Source organism: Idiotropiscis lumnitzeri, chromosome 8 (assembly GCF_059441095.1).
Source record: "Idiotropiscis lumnitzeri isolate Australia: NSW breed Sydney's pygmy pipehorse chromosome 8, RoL_Ilum_1.0, whole genome shotgun sequence".
Classification (NCBI taxonomy): Eukaryota; Metazoa; Chordata; class Actinopteri; order Syngnathiformes; family Syngnathidae; genus Idiotropiscis; species Idiotropiscis lumnitzeri.
In genome coordinates this window covers 5,757,147-5,779,365 of record NC_142398.1, presented here as the reverse complement: position 1 = coordinate 5,779,365, position 22,219 = coordinate 5,757,147, and the positions used below count along the sequence as shown (strand labels likewise).

The window sequence follows — 22,219 nt, the reverse complement described above, 5'->3', positions numbered from 1 at the left end:
ATACTGACCAGTTTAGTTGACTTTTTCATCGTTGCAGTGACTTCTTTAAGTCTCGTACTATTATATTGTTGCTGTCCTATGAAAAACACAAATGTCCAATTTTGTCGTTTTTAAAACTGTTCACATTAATAGAATGTTTGTAAACCGGAAACTACATTAACATAAAAATTAGGATGGCCGAGTGGTCTAAGGCGCCGCGTTCAGGACCCAGTCTCCACAGGAGGCCTGGGTTCGAATCTCGAATTTCCCCATTGTGGGACTAATAAAGGGAATATTATTATTATTATTAAAAACAAATTAATGGATATACGTTTTTCCACCGATTAAAATTACATAAATTCAACCTTTTTCCAGGGGTTCAATAGTTTAAAAAGAGAGAGAGAGAGAGAGAGACATTTAAATGTATAACTTTATAGCTGAATATGAAAGACTGATATCGTGATGTACTTTTCAGCCATATTGCCCAGCCCTACTGACAGCAATACCTGATTTGGGTGTCCCATAAATCCCCTCAAATTAAAGATGAAAGTCAACAAATGAACTACATCTTGTTCATTTCAATGTAAATACAGTCAGTGAAGGCCAGCTTGACTGTTTTTCAGCACTATTGTATTTGTTTCTTCCTTGCATGCCATCACAGCGGCATACGAAGGGACTTGGACCACTTACATGTCGAAGCGAAGACGGAAATACCGAGGTTAGCTTGGTGCTAGCTATCAGCTAGTCTACCCGCCGCAAAGCGGATAGATTTAAAATTGTTCCAAAAGGGGAAGTTGGTTCATAAAATGGACATAATGGTTGGAAGAACAGCCTGGTTTGGGCCATTCAATAGCATTCAGCAAAAGGCATCCTGAAGGTTTAAGTTAGCTTCACCTAAAGGTCGAGGTTGAACGACTTTACGTGTTGGTATACGTGTATTGAATTTGGTATAGAGTTGTGTATTACTTGTATACAACTAATATCAGCCATTTGTTGAATTGAGGGTGGGTAAAGTATACAAATAAGCAGCCAGAGGGCGGGGGACAGCCCGACAAAAAATGGTCGAGTGCCCAGCATATTCGCTTATTTTGTTTTATCCGGTTTTTTTTATATTAATAATAGTAATATGTTTTTTCTTCCAATGTTTTCATCAGCATTTTTCAAAGAATTTTTGGGACTTTGAGTTTTTTTCCCCCCAATGCATGTCAATGGCCATCAATTGTATGTGGAGTTTCGTTATCTGTGGGCTGGCCCCACACCATCCCTCGCGTATAGGGATGGACGAGATGTAATCGTTCTACTCATGACAGACATGCCTGCCTGTCTACAGCCTTGTGACTCGTGACGATACATTTTGACACGTTAAATATTCATGCCTACCAAAGCAACCGGCATCAAACACTTGCGGGTGTTTGATGGGGGCGAGCAAGAGAGGGGCATTTGAAGTACGTCTGTCATACCGGAGACAGAGTTCGACTCCGAAGTGTGATAAACAGAAGAAGAGAAAAACAACTGAGTCAAAATAGTGTCGAATGGGAGACAAGAATGTGCAAGGACGCATGCATAACAGCCTGGATTGTCCACAGACTCCCCACTCACACACAAACACACACGGGCACACACATGTGGTCGCCTTTATGGACACTTTGCTCTCAAGAGGGCGGAAAAAATTAATGAGAGCACAATCCTTTATCACCCTTGAGACTCGTCGAGAGAGCAAGCTAGAGAGACACAGTGAAACAGAGAAAGAGAGGGACACAGGGAGAGAGAGGGTAATCCAGTGTCATCCCTGTGCTGCGGTTGCCATGGGAACCCCCCATCTCTCACCGTGGGAACTGACTTGTGAGTTTCAATCGGCTTCGTCTGGGCCACGACACAACGGATGCGTGTAAACACACACAAACACATATTCACGCACACAATAGTAAGCGATGCCCTTCAGAGTGAGGAGGGTCTCTTGGAATATTATATTTATTACGATTAATTAATCATTGTTTGGTGGGGCTTAACATTCTTTAAAATCCACACATTTTTGCGGCATGTGTAAACTGATGTAATTAGAGTAATTCCGTGTTTTTCCATTTAATGGTGGCCGGGACCCGCGGCAAAAAGTGAAAAACCGCGAAGTAGAGGTTGACTTTTGAAAATTAATATTATTTTGAATTTTTATTTTGGGGGGGATTTACACCTCTATTATGACATTGCAACCCCTTGATGTGGTTCCCAACCTTCTAAGAACTTTCACAACAAATTTCACCGCAAAATGAAGAATGAAACTGCAGGCTGTGAGAGGAAAGCGATCTACAAGCCAACATTCCGTCTGAGGCAGCGGATGATTCCAACTGAAGGTTGGCTAATAACTACGTTAAAGTTTTCATTTTTATCCTAAAAGTTGCTTACCTTAACTAGAATCCCAAAGAGCATTTTAGCTAAAGGTCCTTCTTGATGTTGTTGTGAAAAGCAAAAGGTAAGCCATGATTACTTCCAGCGAGAGTGCTTCTTATTCACTTTGTCGTGATTTTTTATTTTATTTTTTTTAATTAGTTATTTTATTTGTCATTGTGCTACTGAGTACGCTCCGCTCACAGTTTCTGAACACAGCTCTTTATGTAATATGGTTGCCGATACGGCTGGAATTTTTTCTTTGTTTTTCTTTTTTTTTTTTTTAATTAATATTTTGGAAAAACACTTAAGCCACAAAAAGTGAAGGGCATTGTCAAACTGTCTGTGTATTCGCTCAGTAATAAAATTTGACAGGTTGGTCTATCATAATGGGATCCACAAAAAAGTCGCTGGAACCCATGCTTATAAATCAACTTGGAAGCATCCATTTTTGGAAGCTGATCATTTTGGTTTGAAGCAGCTAGATTAGGCAAAATCCTAGGACTTTGACCATAAATGAATAAATTAATAAACCCTAGACCTGGCCCGGCCAACCTGCGGCTCCTGAGCCTTAGTTTTGACCAGTTTCATGCGGCTCTTCAGGAGCTTTCACACGACATGCGTCAAAATTGCTTGGCTGACACTGCCATTCATTCCCCCTACGGCGAGATGGCACGCTGACGAGGAAAGCCTGTTCGAGTGACGTCAAACGCACGACGAGAGAATCTCTGGCACGTAATTGTTTGCGTTTTCAACAATTTCCGTTAAGGTGGCTCTCAAAATGGCAGGGGAAAAAACGCACAGTAAAACGAAAATATGAAGAACACCGGATGTCTTTGATAGAGTGGGAGAGTTTATATTTTTTTGTTCAACGTAATGGCAAGCCGGTATGTCTTATAAGTCACGCAGCATTAGCGCATTTCAAAGCTTCAAAGCTATACAGTCTACTTCTTCAGCGTCACTTCAGCTCACTCCATCCTAACATCGAACAGGAATTTCCAAAAGGGACTGAACTTTGCAAGCACAAGTTGGTCACGTTGAAAAGTCCGGTAAAAAAGCAAATGCAGTTATTCAAAAATTTCACAAAACACTCGGAGACCTTACCACTTGCATCATATCAATTGGCTTGGAACATGGCACAGGCTAAAAAGCCAAACGACGAAGGGGACCTCATTAGAAAATGCCTCATTGAAAGTTGAAACATTGCCTCCTTTAGACGACAAACTAAAACGGAGCGAATCAGACATCCAACTGTCCCGCCACAGTGTTGAACGCAGAATATCGGATATTATTACGCCCGTTGAATCGCAGTTGCATGCGGATTTGAAGAGGATTGTTCAAGATAAGGAATGCCAAAAGTCTCACTAAGCAGTATGGTAAGAGAAAGAAATTATTAAAATTATTATTTTTTATTTTTGTTTGTCGACTTGCTTGAACTGAGAGTTTGTGTGTGTGAGACAGTGCACACGATGTTAGCTGTTGAAAATAACTGATATTATCATGTTGGTGTGGGGTGTTTTCAATAAATCTGACTGAGCAGGCTTCTTTGTGTGCGTGCATACATGATGAAGGCATGGGATGACGTTCATGTGTGCCCATGTGCATGATGTGGCTCTTTGCAGTAACACAGAAAAAAAAGGTGGCTCTTTGTCTCTGACTGGTTGGACACCCCTGCGCTAGACACCTGTTTTACCAAGTGAAATGAAATTGGGCAGGCGTGTCTTATCATAACAGGATGAACAAAAGACTCTCTGGAAGCAGTGTCAGTAATTGAAAAGGAAAGTGGTCATTTTGATTTCAAATGGCCATTTTAAGGAAATTCCGAGGTTTATACTTTTTCTTTAAAATTTCACGCCCAACACCAACTTCACCTACTATGGAACCACTACTACTACTCGGGGACCCATGCCAGGAAGTCATTTTGGCTTGAAGCAGCCATTTTACAGTCGGTGAATTCAAGGGTAGTACCCTTAGACAGAAATTACCTCTGGATACCAGAATCACGAATTCACAGAAAATATGTCTGACACAACAAGACGTATAAAAAAGTCTCAAAGACTGATGCCAAGAATGAAAAACGAAGACCATTTTGGGTTAGAGAAGACTGTTGGGGAAATTCTAGATTCAGTATTTTGACAAAGAAACTGGGAAATTGTCACAAATCATAGGTCACAAAAAAATTCTCAAGGACCCATACTGAGAATTGGATCGGAAGTTAGCCATTTTGGTTTATAACAACAATTTTTTGGCCAATTTCAGGACTTGTAATTTGACCAAAAAATAAATAAATAAATCAGCTATTGACACCAGTGTTACAGACTGCTCTAAAATTTGACAAACATACCAATCACGACAAGACACATATAAAGTCTCAAGGAATTCTGCTGGGAATTGAACAGAAAGCCATTTTCCTTTGATGCGATTGTTAAGAAGGTGAATGCCGGGTCGTGTACTTTGGCGAATTCCTAGTAGGATATTCACCCAAATTAGAAGCAGGTGTCTCAAGGCCTTTACACACCAATCCACCGTCGGAAAGTTGGTACACAGCATCTGTTTGGTGTAGCGCAAATAAAATCTGAGCCGTTGTTGTGGCATCTGGGGGGTGTGTTCGGCCGATTCAACATGTACTGTCGGGTTAAATGAGCATTGTGATTGGCTGTCGCGAATCAGTGCACTGAACAAGAAGCGGAAGTGACAAAAGTGGAAAGAACTAAATTAACGTTGTTCCTCAATGGACATAACGGCTGGCTGGACAGAAAAGCGCAAAGACAAAATATTCAGTCTCGTTCACGAAAGATCGCCGTTATTGGACATCACCGTGAGAAGCTTGGCAGTGACGATCACCGCTGATGGCAAGGAGGTACTACTTCGCATCTGAAAAAGCTCCGGTGTAGTTGGGGTCTCTGTCGGCTTTTGCGATGCGTTACGCTGTCATTTTCCGGTCTAATGTACCGACTTATTGGCCGACGTGACAGTTGGCCATGATGGCCGACGTCCGATTGGTGTGTAAGAGGCCTTTAGACAAATGGGGGATGCTAAATTGCCAAGCTTTTCTTCAAGTCATGTAATGTAGGCAGAAAAAATTTGGTATATATGATGAAGATGCTACCCTAAACAGATCCAGACATCAACTTTCTCAATTAGTGACGACCCCACATTGTGGTGTCATAAAAGATTCATTCAACGCTCTCAGTTGAAAGTGTTCCCTTTCATGCAGAAGTAATGGGGTGCTTACTTACAGTATACAGTTTGTGTGTCACTATAAAATACATTCAATTAGTGTACACTGAGGTCACAAACACACACAAACACACACGCACAGTCAGCCACGCAAGACAGGCCAGGGTCAAGGTGCGAGTGATGGATGAGGCGGGGACTCATTTCCTCAGCGGGACCATCACTCAACATCACAACAGGGAACGTCCTCTCACTCTTATCCTCCTCCTTGCACTTTCTCGCCGCCATTTTTACACATTCCGTTGCTCGTTCTCTCGCACGGCCCAATTATTTCCTTTTCTCTGCATTCCGCTCAACCCGTCGCCGTGCAAGTTCATCCTTCGTCTTGAGCTTCTCACATCTCGTTCAGAGCACCTCGTCGTATTATGGCCGCGGGTTAGAGAGCCATATCAGAAACCCGAGAGTCAGCCAACAGATAAACTGTGACTTCCCTCAATAATTAACAGCGTCACCGAGATGGAGAGAGGCTGAGGGCAGAAGGATGACGATAAAGGTAAAGGAAGCAGGATAGTACGGAGGAGCGGGGAGGTGAGGTGAGGGTGAGAGAGTCACTCTTGCACGCTGTGCTCCTACAAAATTGCCCAACCAGAGACAAAAGAAGAGATGATTTAGTCATTTGAAACCCTGCAAAGTGGAGTATTCGCCTGACTTTTTACACCGCAACGCAGCAGCCTTCAAAAAAATACTTGTCAGACACCGACCGATGATGACTGACCAACGACTCATTGAATGAACAAATGGACAGGTGGACGGAAGAAACTGATAGTGTACCCCTCTCTTGTAGGAGCAAAGTTTGGGATTTTTTTTTTTTTTTATGCACCGCGTCCTTTCTTTTATTTATCTAAGAGAATTGGGGCGCTGTGTGGCGACCGACAGTCTTCCGGTTCTCTCTCCCTCTGTCGGTCATTGTTTTGTACAGTATGTCTCTTGGAAGGGTTGTAACTGTTTCGTGAATTTGCACTGCACTCGTGACAATTGCAATGACAAATTCAATTCCAGTCCATTCAAACTAGAAGTGCTCCAACTTATCGATTGTCATATTAAACAATAATTATTTTTAATAATCAATTAATCCTTGCAAAACTTCAAATTGTTCATTTCAGAATATCAGCCTATCAGCAGTCAATATTATCAGATTTCTCAAATCAGAGCAGACTTTTTGTTTTTCTTGAAATCAAATATTTGCAAACATCCGCTTTTACTTTGGAAAACAATAATCATACTTTATGCTGACTTTCTGACAGATGTCACGGACCAAACCCATAATGGAATCATAATTAATTGACATTTCGGCATTTGTGTGTTGCTAATTTAGAATTATTCCGTTTTTGAATAACGGGAAATGTATTTTCTAAATCAACGTAATAGCAAATTGGCAAGGTACGCAACGGATGAATTGACTCACAATTTTTTCGACAAAGAAACTGCCAAACCAACAAAAACAGAAAAACTGACTTATGACCTGTCTGACGAACAAATGAGCAGGCGTACAAAATCTAAAAAAAAAAAATCCAAACAAAGTGTGGCCTCCCAAACAGACTAACAAATAAATGTATGAACTGACTGACTGACTGACAAACTCAGAAACTCATCAAAACACGGTCTTCCGCCCTTGGAGGCGGTACGACAACAAGAGCCGAGGGAAAATAGCATCTCTGCGATACGTACGGATTAACGGGGTTAAAACGGCCAGGAAGATGAGACGAGTAAACAGACATAAAAGGTCTTCTATGTGTAATTAAGCGGTCGTGGAGCAGACCTGAAGCCTCCCGACGCTCACTGTGAAACTTGTCCTCCTCCCTCATCCGCAACATGCCATCGCGGTCCCCCCTATGGTGGCGGCACTGGTGGAAAAGGTCAAGCAGACATGATGAATCAAACCCACTCGCATGACTTGTGATCTTTTTGCTCCAACCCTCGTACTGAAGAGCTTTTTATGCGAAGCCTTTATTTACTTAAAAGCATCGACGGAGGGTCGGCCATCTGCACATGGATGGAGACAATTAGAAGACTCTAGATCAGGGGTGCTCACACTTTTTCAGCATGCGAGCTACTTTCAAAATGACCGAGTCAAAATGATCTACCCACTACAAAAATGCAAAACATCTATTTATTTTCAAATGTATTAAGGATTATTTGTACGTACAATGTATGTTGATGTACCTTACATAACCAAATGAGCCAATATTGCAAAACACACATAATTAACTATTAACATTTTTCAAATTAACTGAGTTTAATTTGATGACTTGCACTGAATTGAATCAGCCAGGGATGCATAGTCCGGACAGTAGCTGCTGATAGCCAGCCTCAAACACACTTCCAAATGTTCATCAGTCATGGTGGAACGGTATTTGGACTTAAATCCTCGGCCATGGCATCACAGCGACGTGTAACTGTATGTCTTGACAACTGCAGAGCTTTGATTGAAGATAATATCTCTGCCTTATTTTTAAAGTCCCGGAACAATGAGTCAGCTGCTTCAACGAATGCCTCTTTTACCATCTCTCCGTCTTGGAAGGACTTCTTGTTTTTAACAATGGCGTGACACACCCGGAACGATGCTTCGGTGGCCGCCTTCGCTTTTGAAGTATGTTGTGTGAAAAATGACTGCTGTCTTGTCAACTGGGATTTTAGTTCATTCACCTTTCTCTTTCTTAGCTCGCTTTTCGGCGGGAAGTCGTTTTCGTATCTTTCATGAACAGTCCGAAAATGCCGCTCCACATTTCACTTCTTTGGTACTGCGATGATAGAATGCCATATGAGGCAAACGCACTTCGAAAATGACATTGTGAAAAAAAAGTCCACCTCCCATTCCGTATGGAAGTGATATGTTTTTGCCTTTCACTTGGTCCAGCTCCTTCACTCATTTTAGTGAACATAAACTTTAGCGAGGGCTTAAAATCTGACACAATTCGCCGACTAGCTTAGCACTTTGCGTCGTTGTTTACGCATGAGCGGTGACCTAAAGGTCAAAGTTCAGTTGTTATCTGACTGGTTGTCCTGTATGTCAATCAAGTAACGGGGATGGATGATAGGCTGACATCGTAAATTCTGCTGCACTTAGAGCCGTTGTTTGATTTGATTGGTCACCAGAATGGCAACATTCAGTTGTCATCTGAATGGCTGCCTTGTATATTAATCAAGTGACGGCATTGATGCTAGGATGATATTTTTTTAATGTCACGCCGCGATCGACCAGTACCACCTCCGCGATCGACCGGTAGATCGCGATCGACTTAATGAGCACCCCTGCTCTAGATAAACGCTTTCAATGCAGCCGTGGCCAGCTATACATGAGGTCATCCAATTTGGCCGCCATGCTCTACTCACATGCAGTGACAAAAAAAAACAAAAGTTCATCTGTCCAATATTTTAAGTTGAAATTTGGAGGCAATAGGACAATGTTTGTAGGACAAATTTGATTTCTAAGCACTACTGGATATGGCTGTTTTGAACCAAAATGGGCTTTTGTCCATGGTTTCTTGAGACTTTTTTTGAGGGGCTATTCATAAAATTATGTTTGTGGGAGTGGATTCTGGAGGGTGTTCCCAAGCCAAATTGGTCACTTCAAAACAAAAGGCCACACTTCCTGCGTCTTCTTGGGTAAGTTTGAGCAATTTTTTTGTGGCTCTACTCATAATGCCCACCAAATTGGATGTTTTATAAGTGCAACCGTGTTCTGGGAGTGAATTCTTTTGAACATTCTGAAGGGAGGCTACCAAGCCAAGATGGCCGCTTCAAAACAAAATGGGAGACTTTCTGCCACTTTTTAGTCATGGCTTTTTTGTGGCTTTACTCATGATTGACATGCCTACCAAATATCTTCTTTAGCGTGAACTGAACTTTCAAAATAAATCTGAAGGGTGCTGCTGAGTCAAAATGGCCGCTTCAAAACAAAATGGCAGACTTAACGTGTCTTTTTGACCATGATTTTTTCAGACTTTTTGGTATGTCCAATCACAAAACATCAAAACAACACAACACGATGGTTGGCTGCTTCGAACTAAAATGGTAGACTTCCTGTCTTTTCAAGCAAGGCTTCTTGAGATTTTTTGGTGATGCTCCTCATGATCAACATGCCAAACAAATGTCATGTTGTAAGTGAAACTGTCTTCAGGGACCGCATTTTCTCAAACCTCCAATGGGAGCCAGCGTGCCTTTTTTTTTTTTTGTCGGTCACCATCATCTTCTTGATAAACTTGAGTTACATTTGGTGAGTTTTTTAGAATGCAGAAGACCTCAAAAGGGCCATTTAGTTACGGCAAAAATAACGATCATGAAGAAAAAAAGCAGTATAACATTGATATTAATAGGAAGGAAGAACTGCATTGTGGGAAATCCCCCAGCTAGTTTCCAAGTATAGCAGGAATGATTCAGGACAAGCCTCAACCGTCTTAAATTGTGTTATCAAGAACTTTTTGCTTTTAAATCCTTAAAAGAAAAATGTTCAAAATGACTCCAGTGAGCTTCTTGTTCTACTTTTGGCCAAAATCTGGGGATCCATTAGTCAGACAAAAAGTTTCCTGAGAGGATAATCAAGGGCAATTAGCTAGCCAGCATTGGAGAATAGTATTTCATCAGTTAAAACACACACACACACACACACCCCCACACCCCAAATACTAAAAATTAAAAATAGTTAAAAATAATTTCTTCTCTGGACTTTATACATAGGTTGGTATGTGCTGCTGTTTTGGTTAGCAGCAAAGTTCAAACAAGAGTTAGGAATTTCAGATAAAGACTTTGAAGCCAAGATTAGGACTTTAAATGAGGGTTTCTGCTTTGGGACTATGACAAGGTAAGAGTTTCAAGTCTGAGTCAGTGCTTCAAACAAATACAATACAATACAATGCAACTTTATTTATATAGCAGAGGCTTCGGCTCAATTAGGAGTTGAGGCCGGCACTGGGGTTTCCAGGTAAGGTTTGAAGCAAAGGTAAGGTTTCAAACAAGTGTTTAAAGCCTTATGTTAGGGTTTGAAATTGTGTCTTGAAGTAAAGCTAGTTTGGCCAAATAAGGGTTTGAAGCCAGCATTAGGGTTTCAAATTATAGTTAAAAGTGGATAAATGTTTCAAGCAAGGGTTTGATGACACATTTATGGTTTCAAAGTGGGGTTTCAACCTTAACTTAGGGAAGTGCTTCTCAAATAGTGGGGCGGGCCCCCCTGGGGAGGGCGCGGTGCGAATCTGAGGGGGGCGCGTGGGAGCCTGGGGAACATACTTTTTTCTCCGCCGTACTACAATAAAGTGTAATTTTACATCCACACCAGTAGTTGGCAGTGGTGCTCTCATTGCCCATTGTGCGCAGCGAGTACTAACTCTACGGCAGAGGTATTCAATTAAAAGTCACAGAGGTCCACGACTAAAATTTGTTCCAATTAAAAGGTCCGAACCAAAGTCCAACTTCCCTTAATGTCTAGCCTATGTTTACATTTTTAGTTTAAATATTTAGTCATTTTCAACAGAGCGCACTTATATACTAAATATTTAGCAATGTTCCCATTAAACACCTTTGCCAGTCAAACAAATATAAGGCGTTTATTTCACATTCAAGAAAATGTGGCTCCAGGAACTTAAATTTACCACTTCCAGAAAAAACAGTAAAATATCTCCTGCAGAAATATATCAAGTGCTAAGCATTGAGTTAACATCTTTTACCTTTTTTTTTTAAATCAAAGAGTTATCAGCCTAAAAAAAACGGAAAGCCTAATTATCCAAGTAAACCAGGTCAACATGTTCAGTACACAATCAATAAAAATGGCTGTCCTCATGAAAAACTAATTCAAAATGAGCTTTGACACCACTTTTTCTTTTGAATATTTTTTTTTACTTCTCTTAATGAGAAAAATGAGTTTGTGACTGCCCTGCCAGTGACTTAAATCTGGGTTGGAACGGAGTCAGGGCCATTGGGATTTGGTAGATTATTTCACACATCTGGGCTTTGTGTTTTCCTTTAAATAATGTTTGTGCAACCGCATTTAAGCACTCCTTCACAACTTCCTTTTTTATGTTTCCCCAAAATCCATGATACTTTTAGTGAACATTCGTTTGCATGCCGCTGGGCTGGAAACGAAAATGTAAAAATCTGTTGTACTGCACTCGAAGTTCGATGTTTTTGCATGCGCTCACCTCAAACTTCAGCGGATAACTTTGCAAAAAAAAGGGCGGTGCTTTGTTTCGTAGTGGCGCTTCGCAATGTCGCGACGGTTTCGGAGCATATGATGCACACTGGTTTTGAATCGGCTGCAGCCAGAACGAAACTAAATTTCTCCGTCCATTCATTTAAAACAAGACGCATCGACCTTGCTAACTTTTTAGCAAGTACTGTCAGCAGCACTCTCTTCCGATCTGCTGCGCAATTGGCAGTGGATCGTAAACAAAAGATTTGATTGGCTCAAATCAGTGACGCCTTTTCCGTATTTACTAGGATTGCAGCGTCACCGTTTGCGAATGCGCCCTGAAAAAAAATCATCATAGATTGGTAATGGGTCCGGTCCGAACCATCTGTCGGTCCGCCATTTGGTGATGGCTGCTCTACGGTGTAGATTTGTTTTGGAACGAAAATGCGATTATTTATAGTTGCAGCGGAGAGTGGGGGGGCGCAAATTTTTTTCTTCTGGCGAGGGGTGGCATAACATAAAGTAATTGAGAAGCACTGACTTCGGGTTTCAAAAACAGATTAGGGTTTCAAATCGCCAAAAAGTTTGGAACAAGGCTACATTAGGGTTTGGAGCCAGGGCTGTGGTTTCAAAGTATAGTTTCAAGACAGGATTAGGGTTTCAATTTAGCATTTGAATTCATGAGCATGTGGAGGAGGGGGGGTTGCTGTCAATGTGTCACCATCTTCCCCGCCCCTTGGGCGCCCCCCCCTGTCAACCAGTTACCATGGCAACACGCTGCAATCACCTTAATTGGGGGGGGCTACGAGGGGAACTGGGTTGACTGCTTCAGCCTACTTTGAGCGGGACCACGAGTGGGCACGGAGGGGTTTTCATCAAGACCACCAGCAGCCATTCAGCTCGAGCCAATTAAGTAGGATGGATGGATAGAAACAGAAAGAGCGAGTGCGAGGGAGAGGGAGAGAAAGGTAAATAAGAGGGAAGGAGAACGACAAGAAAGCAGTGACAGAATCAGCTTTTCGCATAAACAAAAGGAAACACCCTGAATGTTTCATGCCCTGATGAATAACTTAGCATGTGCGTGTTTTTCACGTGTGGCTTTAAAGGAGCAGTACTTGAAAGCGCCACCTTAGGAAAAATGTATAGTAGTTGTATATACTGTGCTGTCGTTTCAAAGCAGGGCTTGAAGCAGAGGTTAGGGTTTCAAATCAAAGTTGTGAGACAAAGTTAGGGTTTCAAATTGAAGTTTGAAAAAAGGTTATGGTTTTAAAGTGAGGGTTCAAGCTGATGTCAGGTTTCAAATTAGGTTTTGAAGTAAAGTTTATGGTTTCAAAGTAGGGCTTCAAGCCAATGTTAGGGTTTCAAACACAGGTTGGGAGTTTGAAATTTGTGTTTCAAGCCTAAGTTAGTGTTTAACATTTGGTTTAGAAGCATAGTTTACTGTTTTAAAGTATGGTTTCATGTTTGGGTAAGAGTTTTACACACAGGTTCTGGGTTTTAAATTAGGGTTTTTAACCAAAGTTAGTGTGTTTCTAAAATAGGGTTTGAAGTCTGGGTTCGGGGTTGAAAATTAGGGTTTAAAGTCAAAGTTTGGGTTTAAAATTAGAGTTTGAAGCAAAGTCCATGGTTTCAAAATCGTGTTTCAAGCCTGGGTAAGGTTTCAAATTCAAGTTGGGGTTTCAAATTCGGGTTTGAAGCAAAGTCTATGGTTTCAAAGTCAGATTTCAAGTTTGGGTACAGTTTCAAATGGAAGTTACAGTTTCAAACTAGGGTTTGAAACAAAATGTATGGTTTCGAAGTCAGGTTTCAAGCCTGGGTAGGGTTTTAAACACTGGTTAAAGTTGGGGTTTCAAAGTAAGGTTTCAAAAAAGCCAAATTCGGGTTTCAAGCCAAAGTATGTGATTTTGAAGTTGGGTTTCAAGCCTGGGTCGAGTTTCAAACGCGAGTTAGGGTTTCAAATTTGGGTTTGAAGCATTGTCTATGGTTTCAAAGTCGGATTTCAAGCATGGGAAGGGTTTCAAATTGGGGGTTCATGTCTGTCTTTGCATTTAAAACACACATGCGCACACCCACTGCTTATATTGTTGCTTATGCGTATATATACGCGTGTGTGTGTGCCAGCTGAGCTACACACAAACAGGCGAGCGGAAGTGTGGCCGTCACGCCAGAGTTGCTAGGCAACCGGGTGATTCCTCCAAAGAGAGACTCTCCGTGGGAGATTCCCTGCCAGCGTGTGTGTGCGTAGCACAAGCCTCAATATAACTCACGTTCTCGTCAAAAAGTACTTGGGCAGCTGTCATTCAGGGCTCAATGTCAAAATTGGGCTTCAAGTAAGGGTAGAGTTGCAAAATACAGTTAAAAGTCAATGTTGGGGTTTGAAATTAGGACGTGAAGCGAGGATTTTGGTTTCAAAGTAAGGTTTCAAGTAAGGGTTATGGGTTCAAGCCTGATTTACAGGAGTTGGGGTTACAAAAATGGGCTAACAGTTTGAAATACACATTAGGTTTCAAAGTAGGGTTTCAAGTCAAGATTAGTGTTTCAAATGAAAGTTGGTTTCCAATTAGGGTGTAACGTTAGGTCAAAGCTTAAAATCCATGTTATGGTTTCTAGCCAGGGTTCAGGTTTCAAATTAGGGTTTGAAATAAACATTTGATGCTCGTATTTTAACATTGGATCAAAAATGCATACGGGGGATAGAAAAATGTTCCCCAAGGCTGGCGCAGTCACTACTTTTTTTTCTCTTTTTTTTAAACTGTATTTCTTGTCTTTCATTTATTTAACTCAACTCAGTTTTGTAATTAATACTTCACGTGGGAGCGCGCACACACACACACACACACAAACTAAGTATTCCATTTTGTGACCTCCAAAAAAATGTTCAACGCCATACTGACAGGCATGCGTAACCCAGGAGATTCATTAGGGCCGGTTGCCAGGGAAACGTCCAATCAGGGAGTTTTAGCCTTCGTTTTTCCCCGAGGCTAACGCATCTGAGGAAATACCTGAACACGCGCACATTCAACATCCCCAGGCGTGTTTACAGCCGGACTAAACATGAAGGCAGCCGGCTTTGCATTAGCACGACGCGTGTTGACATATCACACGCTCCACAATGTACGATTGTTCTGCTGAGATTGCGTTCCAAGTGACGGCTTTTCATTTGCAATACGTTTACGTGTCGGGAAGTGTCATTGTGACGCTGAACTCACGAACCAAAAAGTAGCTTTCACTTTGAAAAATGTCGGTGACCCCCGAGAGTCATTTTATCATCTTAATTTTTTCATGATGAGCACATTTTCTGTCAAAACAAGTATCCAGAGAAGTCATCAGTGCCGTATATCAGATTTGATTGCGGCCATAAAACCTTAGTGCGAAATGGCAAAAATGAAGTTTGCCCCCCCGCACAAGTGAACTGCTTTGACAGGCACAGCGTAAGGATATGGGTGGCATACGGCTCGTAGGCACCATGACCTGGGCGGGCTGGTTTGCGAGAGCGCCAACAGAACCACGGGGGCCAACGAGGGGTACGGCAGCTCATCTTCTTCCTCTTTGGCCTCCTCCTCTTCCTCCTCTTCCTCACTCCTCCGTTGGCCCTCCACCGACACGTGCACCCTGACCCCGCCCTCCTGGTCTCGCTCGCCACGCTCCGGCGAGGGTCCCCCGTCGTGCGGCTCTGGCTCCGGGGGGTCCGTCATGACTGGGGCCACCTGGAAGAAGGGCGGAGGGGTGAGGATTCCTCCCCTAGCGATTTGTACAGCGACGGTGAGGCCTCCTGCGGTAAATGGAGTGAAAGTGCAGCGTTGTGTCTGGGAAACATAAATCTCCATAGAACGCAAACACAGCCGGATGAGGAGAGTAAACAAACAGACTGAGAAGCTTTGCAGGCGCTTTCATTACATTGTCGGAGAAGAAACAGAGGAGGTTGGATAAATTACATGACCTCTATTTGTATTATTATGTTAGCAGATGAAAAATCACTGTATATGGGAAGATATTAGCGTCAATTCTTGTTAGTTAGGATAAATACTGTATGTTTAGTTCCAAAAAATTCCTGTTCATTTACAATAAAGGCTTGTCAATTAACTAGAAATCCATACGACATGAATTATAATAAATTACATTGGAGAACCATTTGAAAAAAAAATTCAGAGTTAGATTTTGATGCGGATTAAAACTAAAAAAAAATGGCATTCTGGTTGCAAAATTGCAGTCAGTTGTATTCTAGCATGTCAATTTTTTTCCTCCAAAGCTTACCCGCCACATAAGCAAAAATCCAGTGAATAGCTTTCGTAAGACTCATCTACAGATGTGCGGCAACTTGTTTGTGCAGTCGCAATTGAGACTGTGAGAGGTGCGTGCAGCTCCCAATAGGTCAGTCCTATCAATATCTGCAAACAGAAAGTTGGCAGAGTAGGAGTTAAAAGGATTAGTGCTGGCTTTTCTCTGGGCATTCCGTTAGAGGCTTGGTTTCGTTTTATGCTGGGGGTTTTTTTTTGTTTGTTTTTTTCATTTTGCAAAACTTGTAACTATTCCATCTTAGTGTTGCATTTACATACATACACATTTCTTTTTTTTTTTAAAAAACAGTTATCCAGCAATTCAAAAACTTGACATCATAGAGAATTAGTCTTTGGGTTGATTTTGAGTTTATCAGTTGAGTTGAACTTAACTTGCAACAAATCAATCTTTATACACAATCATTTGTGCTAACATATGATAAATCAATTTTATGTTGCAGTACAATTTTGTTACCTTATGCTAAATATTTTTGAATCCATGCAACGCCATTAACTATTTCCAGGGGTCCAAATATCGACTTTTTATGAGTTCCATTTTTCTTTTCCAATTGAGGCAATGCTTCATGTGTTCAGTGCAATCAAAAAGATGAAGTTAACCGATTAACGTACAAAGTATAGACAGTGTATGCTGCATATACTGAGATGTAAGCATAATAATACTGTATAGTATATAATAAGTACTGTATATACCGATAACAATGAAGTGTATGGCCAATTATTATCAAGTTAACTTCTAGCGCAGGGGAGCTGGCACTCGCATTAAAATAAAATAATAAGACTGAGCAACATAATGAGATGCACTCATGCACACACACACACACAGTGTGTGTGCGTTGGTATGACGCGGCGGGCATGGAGCCTGGAAGCTAGCAAGGATTCCAGAGCTGCTTCACTTTGAGGCTTTTTCCCTTTTTTGGGGGGTTGTAGGGGGTGCGATGCAAGCTGTTGGGTGGACATCAGTCAGCCATTACACGCGCGCACACGCACACGCACACACACAATGCAGTTAAAAGCATACCGAGCAATGCTTTCAAAAGACTTGAAAAACGGTACCATGTGGCAAAAAAGTCCACTTTATCTTGACAGGCAACATTGCATGAACCGCGACAATCCAGCGTGAACAAGGCAAATATACGATCGATATACGATAAATCCATGTTAACTTATTTTCAGCTCAACTTGCCATAAATCCATGGGAATTTATCAAAAGAAATTCCTTGTCCACTTAATGTGAATGTTTGTTAACATAGGAGAAATTTGCAATAAATCTGTGAGTAATGCACTTTATTTTTTATCATTTCAACCTGAGGTAAATCCACAACAATCAACTCTCTCTCTCTCTCTTTTACAATAAATCCAAGTTGAAATAAATCCATGTCAGTTTACTCTAATTCCATGTTGATGAACGAAATGAAATGTATGTTTTCTTTGGTTGAAATTAAGTCAACCGCTATGTTATTTGACAAGATCACCACGTTGATTGTCAAAAAAATCCATAATAACGGTAAAAACATGTTAACTAATAAAACCATGTTAATGTATGATAAAGCCATGTTAATTTACAAAATTTCCATTTTTAAATCCACACTAACGATAAATCCATGTTAAATATAACAAAACTGTTGTTGGCCAGCTTGTTTGTGGATCTGTTTTTGTTTTGTTTTGTTTTTTCATTGTCATTGGGATGGATGGGTGGAGTGTCCAACGCACACCTGCTGGTCATCATCATTAGTCAGGTTCTTAAGCACTGGAGACGGTGGTGCTTGTCGTTGGAGTATTGTTTCTCTTTGCCATTTGCTAGCGTGCAGTTGTACTTTGTGGCGTTCCACTTTTGTCTCAATTGCCCATGTAAGTAGTTCCAGGCTGTCATTATTCTGCCGTCTCCTATCCTTGTGTAGGTTAGTTCTTGTCTGGTGCTATTCATTATTCCCGAGCGGGTGAGTTTTTCTTTTTGTGTTCCTGGAATTCGGTTTGTGTTTCTTAGTCCTGTTTTCTTGTTTTTTTCTAAATCACGTCTGATGTGCTCCCTTGGTTAAATAAATTTCTATTTTGTTTGATCTTTGCCTCTGCCCATTTTTTTTTTTGTTGGGTCCGTTTTGCCACATACGCAATCATTACAAAAGCCATCTTATCTCGCGATAATTTTATGCCAAAATACGTCAATTTAGGACAAATCCTTGTTCACCTACGATCATTTTGTTAGGTTCCACTACATTTATGTTAAAGTCTTAAATTTGGTGTTCATTTATGATGGATCTACATTAGCTTTCATTAACTTCATGTTCATTTACAAAATATTAGAAGTTGGGTTACAACACATCCATGTTAATTAAAAACTAATCTAAGTTGATTCTACTTTAAATTAAATTGTTTGCACACAATCAAGCTGTTGATTGATATCCATGTTTTTATGGTATTTCCACTTCACATTAAAATAATGCTGCAATAAATTAAAATCTATTTATTTATGAAAAAATGTGTTAAGTCATAAACTGTTTCCTTGAAATGAACGTAGAATCTATTAATTTAGCATTGACCCACACAAATTAAAAATTAATGTCAATTCACGATCAAGCTTACTTGTTGGTTTAAAAAAAAAAAAATTATAAAATCTTAATTTTAATTTACTTTGCAGAAATATACCCTCTTGACAAAGACAATTTGTCATGATTGGATGTCAGAAATTGTCAATTTCAAATAAATCCTTGTCCACCTGCTTAAATCTGTTATTTCATGATAGATTCTTGTCAGTACGAAGACTAAAAGACGTTGCTTTATGATGAAATTTAGATTAAATTCATGTTATTTACACAAATTCACATAGCAGTTACATTATGATAAAATCATGATCATTTTGAATCTGTCAAATGGTAAAACCAGGTAAAACTACAGGAAATCCATCTTCAATAACAATACATAATTTTATGCTGACAATAAATCCACTTTTATATATGACAAAAATTACATAAATGTACGAAAAACTCATCATTCCTTAGGCCAACTTCAACTGCATGCATCAACGGGATTACTAACTAAAAATAAATAAATAAACACCAAAGCAATACATCTTTAGCTTTCACAAACATATTTCTGTGAATGTGTTTATTTCCTGGAATATCAGCAGCACTATAAACAGCAGTGAAAGTAGATTATTATTGCATAGAGGGGATGGAGGGGATGAAGGCAATGCTTATTGTCATATTACTTACAATTAATCCACTGCAGTCATCTAACACAATGAATGCTTTCATTGGGTTGAAAAGCATTAAAAACAAACACTTAACACACACACACACACACACACACATATATATATATATATATATATATATATATATATATATATATATATATATAAAATGACACAAAGAGTATCACCCCTGCGTATGAATAGAACGAAAAGGGTAAAACACACGTTGAAAAAGTCAACGATTAGAACGAAAAGTTGCCGCCGGGTCTTACCGGGGAGCTGCGTCCGTCCATCGGTCACTGCGGGACGGCCGCACGCCGGGAGCTCCTCCGGGTACCTCGGTGCTCCATGAAGCCCACACTTCACGCGCGCTCAAACCAAAACATACGCAAATAATTGGTTTTAAATTTTAAAAAAATATATGAATGGAAGTCCACGATGGGGCAAGGGAAGTTGAAATAAAACAAATGGGGGTGGTGCTGAGGTGGGGGGCAATAAAGTTAGAAAGGACCGTGCGACCCCCGCATGCTTGCGCGCCCCCTCAGCCGCTGGACGCGTTGTGGTGTCAGGTAGAGGAGTTCACCAGCACCGGGGGAGAGAACCAGGGAGGGAGTGCAGGAGGGAGGGACGGAGAGAGAGAGAGAGAGAGAGAGAGAGAGAGAGAGAGAGGGACGGAGTCAAGACAGCGAGAAGCAAGGCAGAGCCGGATACACTCGTGAACTGAATTTCAAAACAAGAGCATTTTCAAGCTACTTCCGCTAAGGATATAAACCACTTATTAATTTAGATAAGTACGATTAAAAGGGACCAGCGTTTGAGCATATGAACATAAACATTAAATACGCTAGCGTCTAAGATATCTGTTTATCGAAGCAAAATTCACTAACCATGAAGCTATGTCAATCCAAATCCTCATTACCTATTTAGAAATCAATGTTGCTTTTGCTATACACAAAGCGTCACGCAACCAAATCCAAAAACAAGTTAACAGTGTCCGCCGTGATAACTAATTAGCTTAATTACATGATTTAGACCCAAATTCGCATGTACAGCTAATATGGCGCAACATTTGCAACGTATGCAAATTATTTTTGAAGTAAATCCAACTGAGTTAATTGAGTTAAAATATTTAACCGAGTCAAAAAATTTTGGATCAATCACCTGAGTTAACGCTTTAATTTTGACAGCCCTAATATATATATATATATATATATATATATATATACATATATATATATATATATATATATATATATATATAGAGAGAGAGAGAGAGAGAGAGAGAGAGAGAGAGAGAGACACTCTAAATTGCTCCAAGGTGTGTGCGTGAGTGCGTATGGTTGTTTGTGGTGGACGGTCAAGGCCTTCTCTGCTGGCCTAACATAATCAGGAAGTCATGATCATATTCTTCACATTGATGTCATATTATATCCTAGTGTTGTATTTTTAGCGTGGGTTTTTATCCAACCAGAATTCCGCAAGCTCGTGTTGCCAGGCAGGTTTCACACTATTCTTTACGAGGCCTTCAGATACAATTGTGCGGGCATCTCTTTTGTCAAAGTCAATGAGCTTTCAGAGTTGATAGACAGTTGCGATAGTCAATCAGATGACGAGTTGGTTACAGTGAGCATTCTCGCTGGCCTTACGCTGAAGGTGATGAACGCATTTTGTGATTGGATACTCACTCGTGAGAGGGCCGTGCTATGCGGAATCAACACACCCACCCGTAAGTCGGAGCGGGCGACCGTTCAAAATTGTAAAATACAGTGAAACCCCGCTACTTCGCGGTTCACCTTTCGCGGATTCAGTGCTTCGCGAGACTAAAAAATATTCAAAAATTAAAAACTTTTTTGCCCGGGCACGATCGGGGCTCTCCATTCGCTCCGCTCCGCGGGGGCAATGTAGTTTCGCCGAGCGGCACGACGGGGCGCTGGAGCGGTTAGACGGCCGGCGTGCGCCGAAGAAGAGCGTGGGCAAAGAGGAGAGTGGACAAAGAAGAGCACGTTCCCTCGGGTACAATCGGGGGCGACGTTTCGCGCGGTTCGGACCGTACCAGAGCTCCGGCCGGCGTGCGTGGCAGTTAAGCCATAGAGGAGCACCTTCCCCGGGCACGGGCGGTGCCAAGCGGCCCCTAAGTTTAACCGAATGGAAGCTCCGGGGGAGGAGGGCATGCTCGCGTCACAGTTTAGCCGAATAGGAACAACTTCCGTCCGGGCACGAGCGGGGCGACATTTCGCTCCGTTCTGGACCGTGCGAGAGCTCCGGAGGAGGCCGGCCGGCGTGCGTGGCAGTTAAGCCGAAGAGGAGCACCTCTTCCGCCCGGGCACGAGCAGAGCGCGAGGCTGTCAGTTATGAATGAATAAATGAATAAATAAATAAATGAAGAATGCCACCTTTCATTTCACAGGGCACACCGGGCGGCGTACCAGCAGGTAAAAGTCGAAGTAATTAAATAAATACAAAAAGAAGTAATTGAATAAATACAAAAATAATGGCTGGGAATAAAAAAATAAGTTTTAATAATAATTTGTTTTTTTTTGTTATAAGATGAATTTCACTCTCTCTCTCTACCCGTATATATATATAAATATATATAAATATATATATATATAAATATATATATATATATATTAAATATATATATATATATATATATATATATATATATATATATATATATATATATATATATATATATATTTATTTATTTTTTTTAAGCATTTTTGAAGGTGCGCCGCTACTTCGCGGATTTTCAGTTTTCGCGGGTGGTCTCGGTCCCCATTAACCGCGATAACCGGGGGTTTACTGTATAATTCTTGCTTTTTTAAACCAATTAATGGCCGGAGGAGGGAAAAGTGTGGATTTAGTTGCAGATACACTTGAGAGGCCATTTTCAAGATGGACCTTTCAAGAGAAATTAGGTCGTCCAACACTCACTCAGTACTGTGTAACTGTAGATTATTGCTGGACAAGTGATGGTATTATGAAGGGGATTTATTCTAGTAGGACTAA

At 40.9% G+C, this 22,219-nt stretch overlaps 1 protein-coding gene across 3 annotated transcripts in view; it reads right to left on the bottom strand.

Moving 5' to 3' along the window:
* The window catches only part of LOC148331838 (voltage-dependent T-type calcium channel subunit alpha-1H-like), an 88,817-nt gene extending 69,055 nt beyond the window's left edge, over positions 1-19,762 (bottom strand). Inside the window, exons 1-2 of one of the 3 annotated variants that reach the window (XM_088302168.1) lie at positions 19,480-19,762; positions 15,162-15,491 (exon numbers count right to left, since the gene is read on the bottom strand). In XM_088302168.1, coding sequence (XP_088158294.1) covers positions 15,162-15,414 — 253 coding nt within the window. In that variant the 5' untranslated portion in view covers positions 15,415-15,491; positions 19,480-19,762. Of the gene's footprint in view, positions 1-15,161; positions 15,492-19,479 lie in introns of those variants that run through there. The other 2 variants (XM_088302167.1, XM_088302169.1) reach the window with 2 other exon arrangements.
* Positions 19,763-22,219: the final 2,457 nt, after the last annotated feature.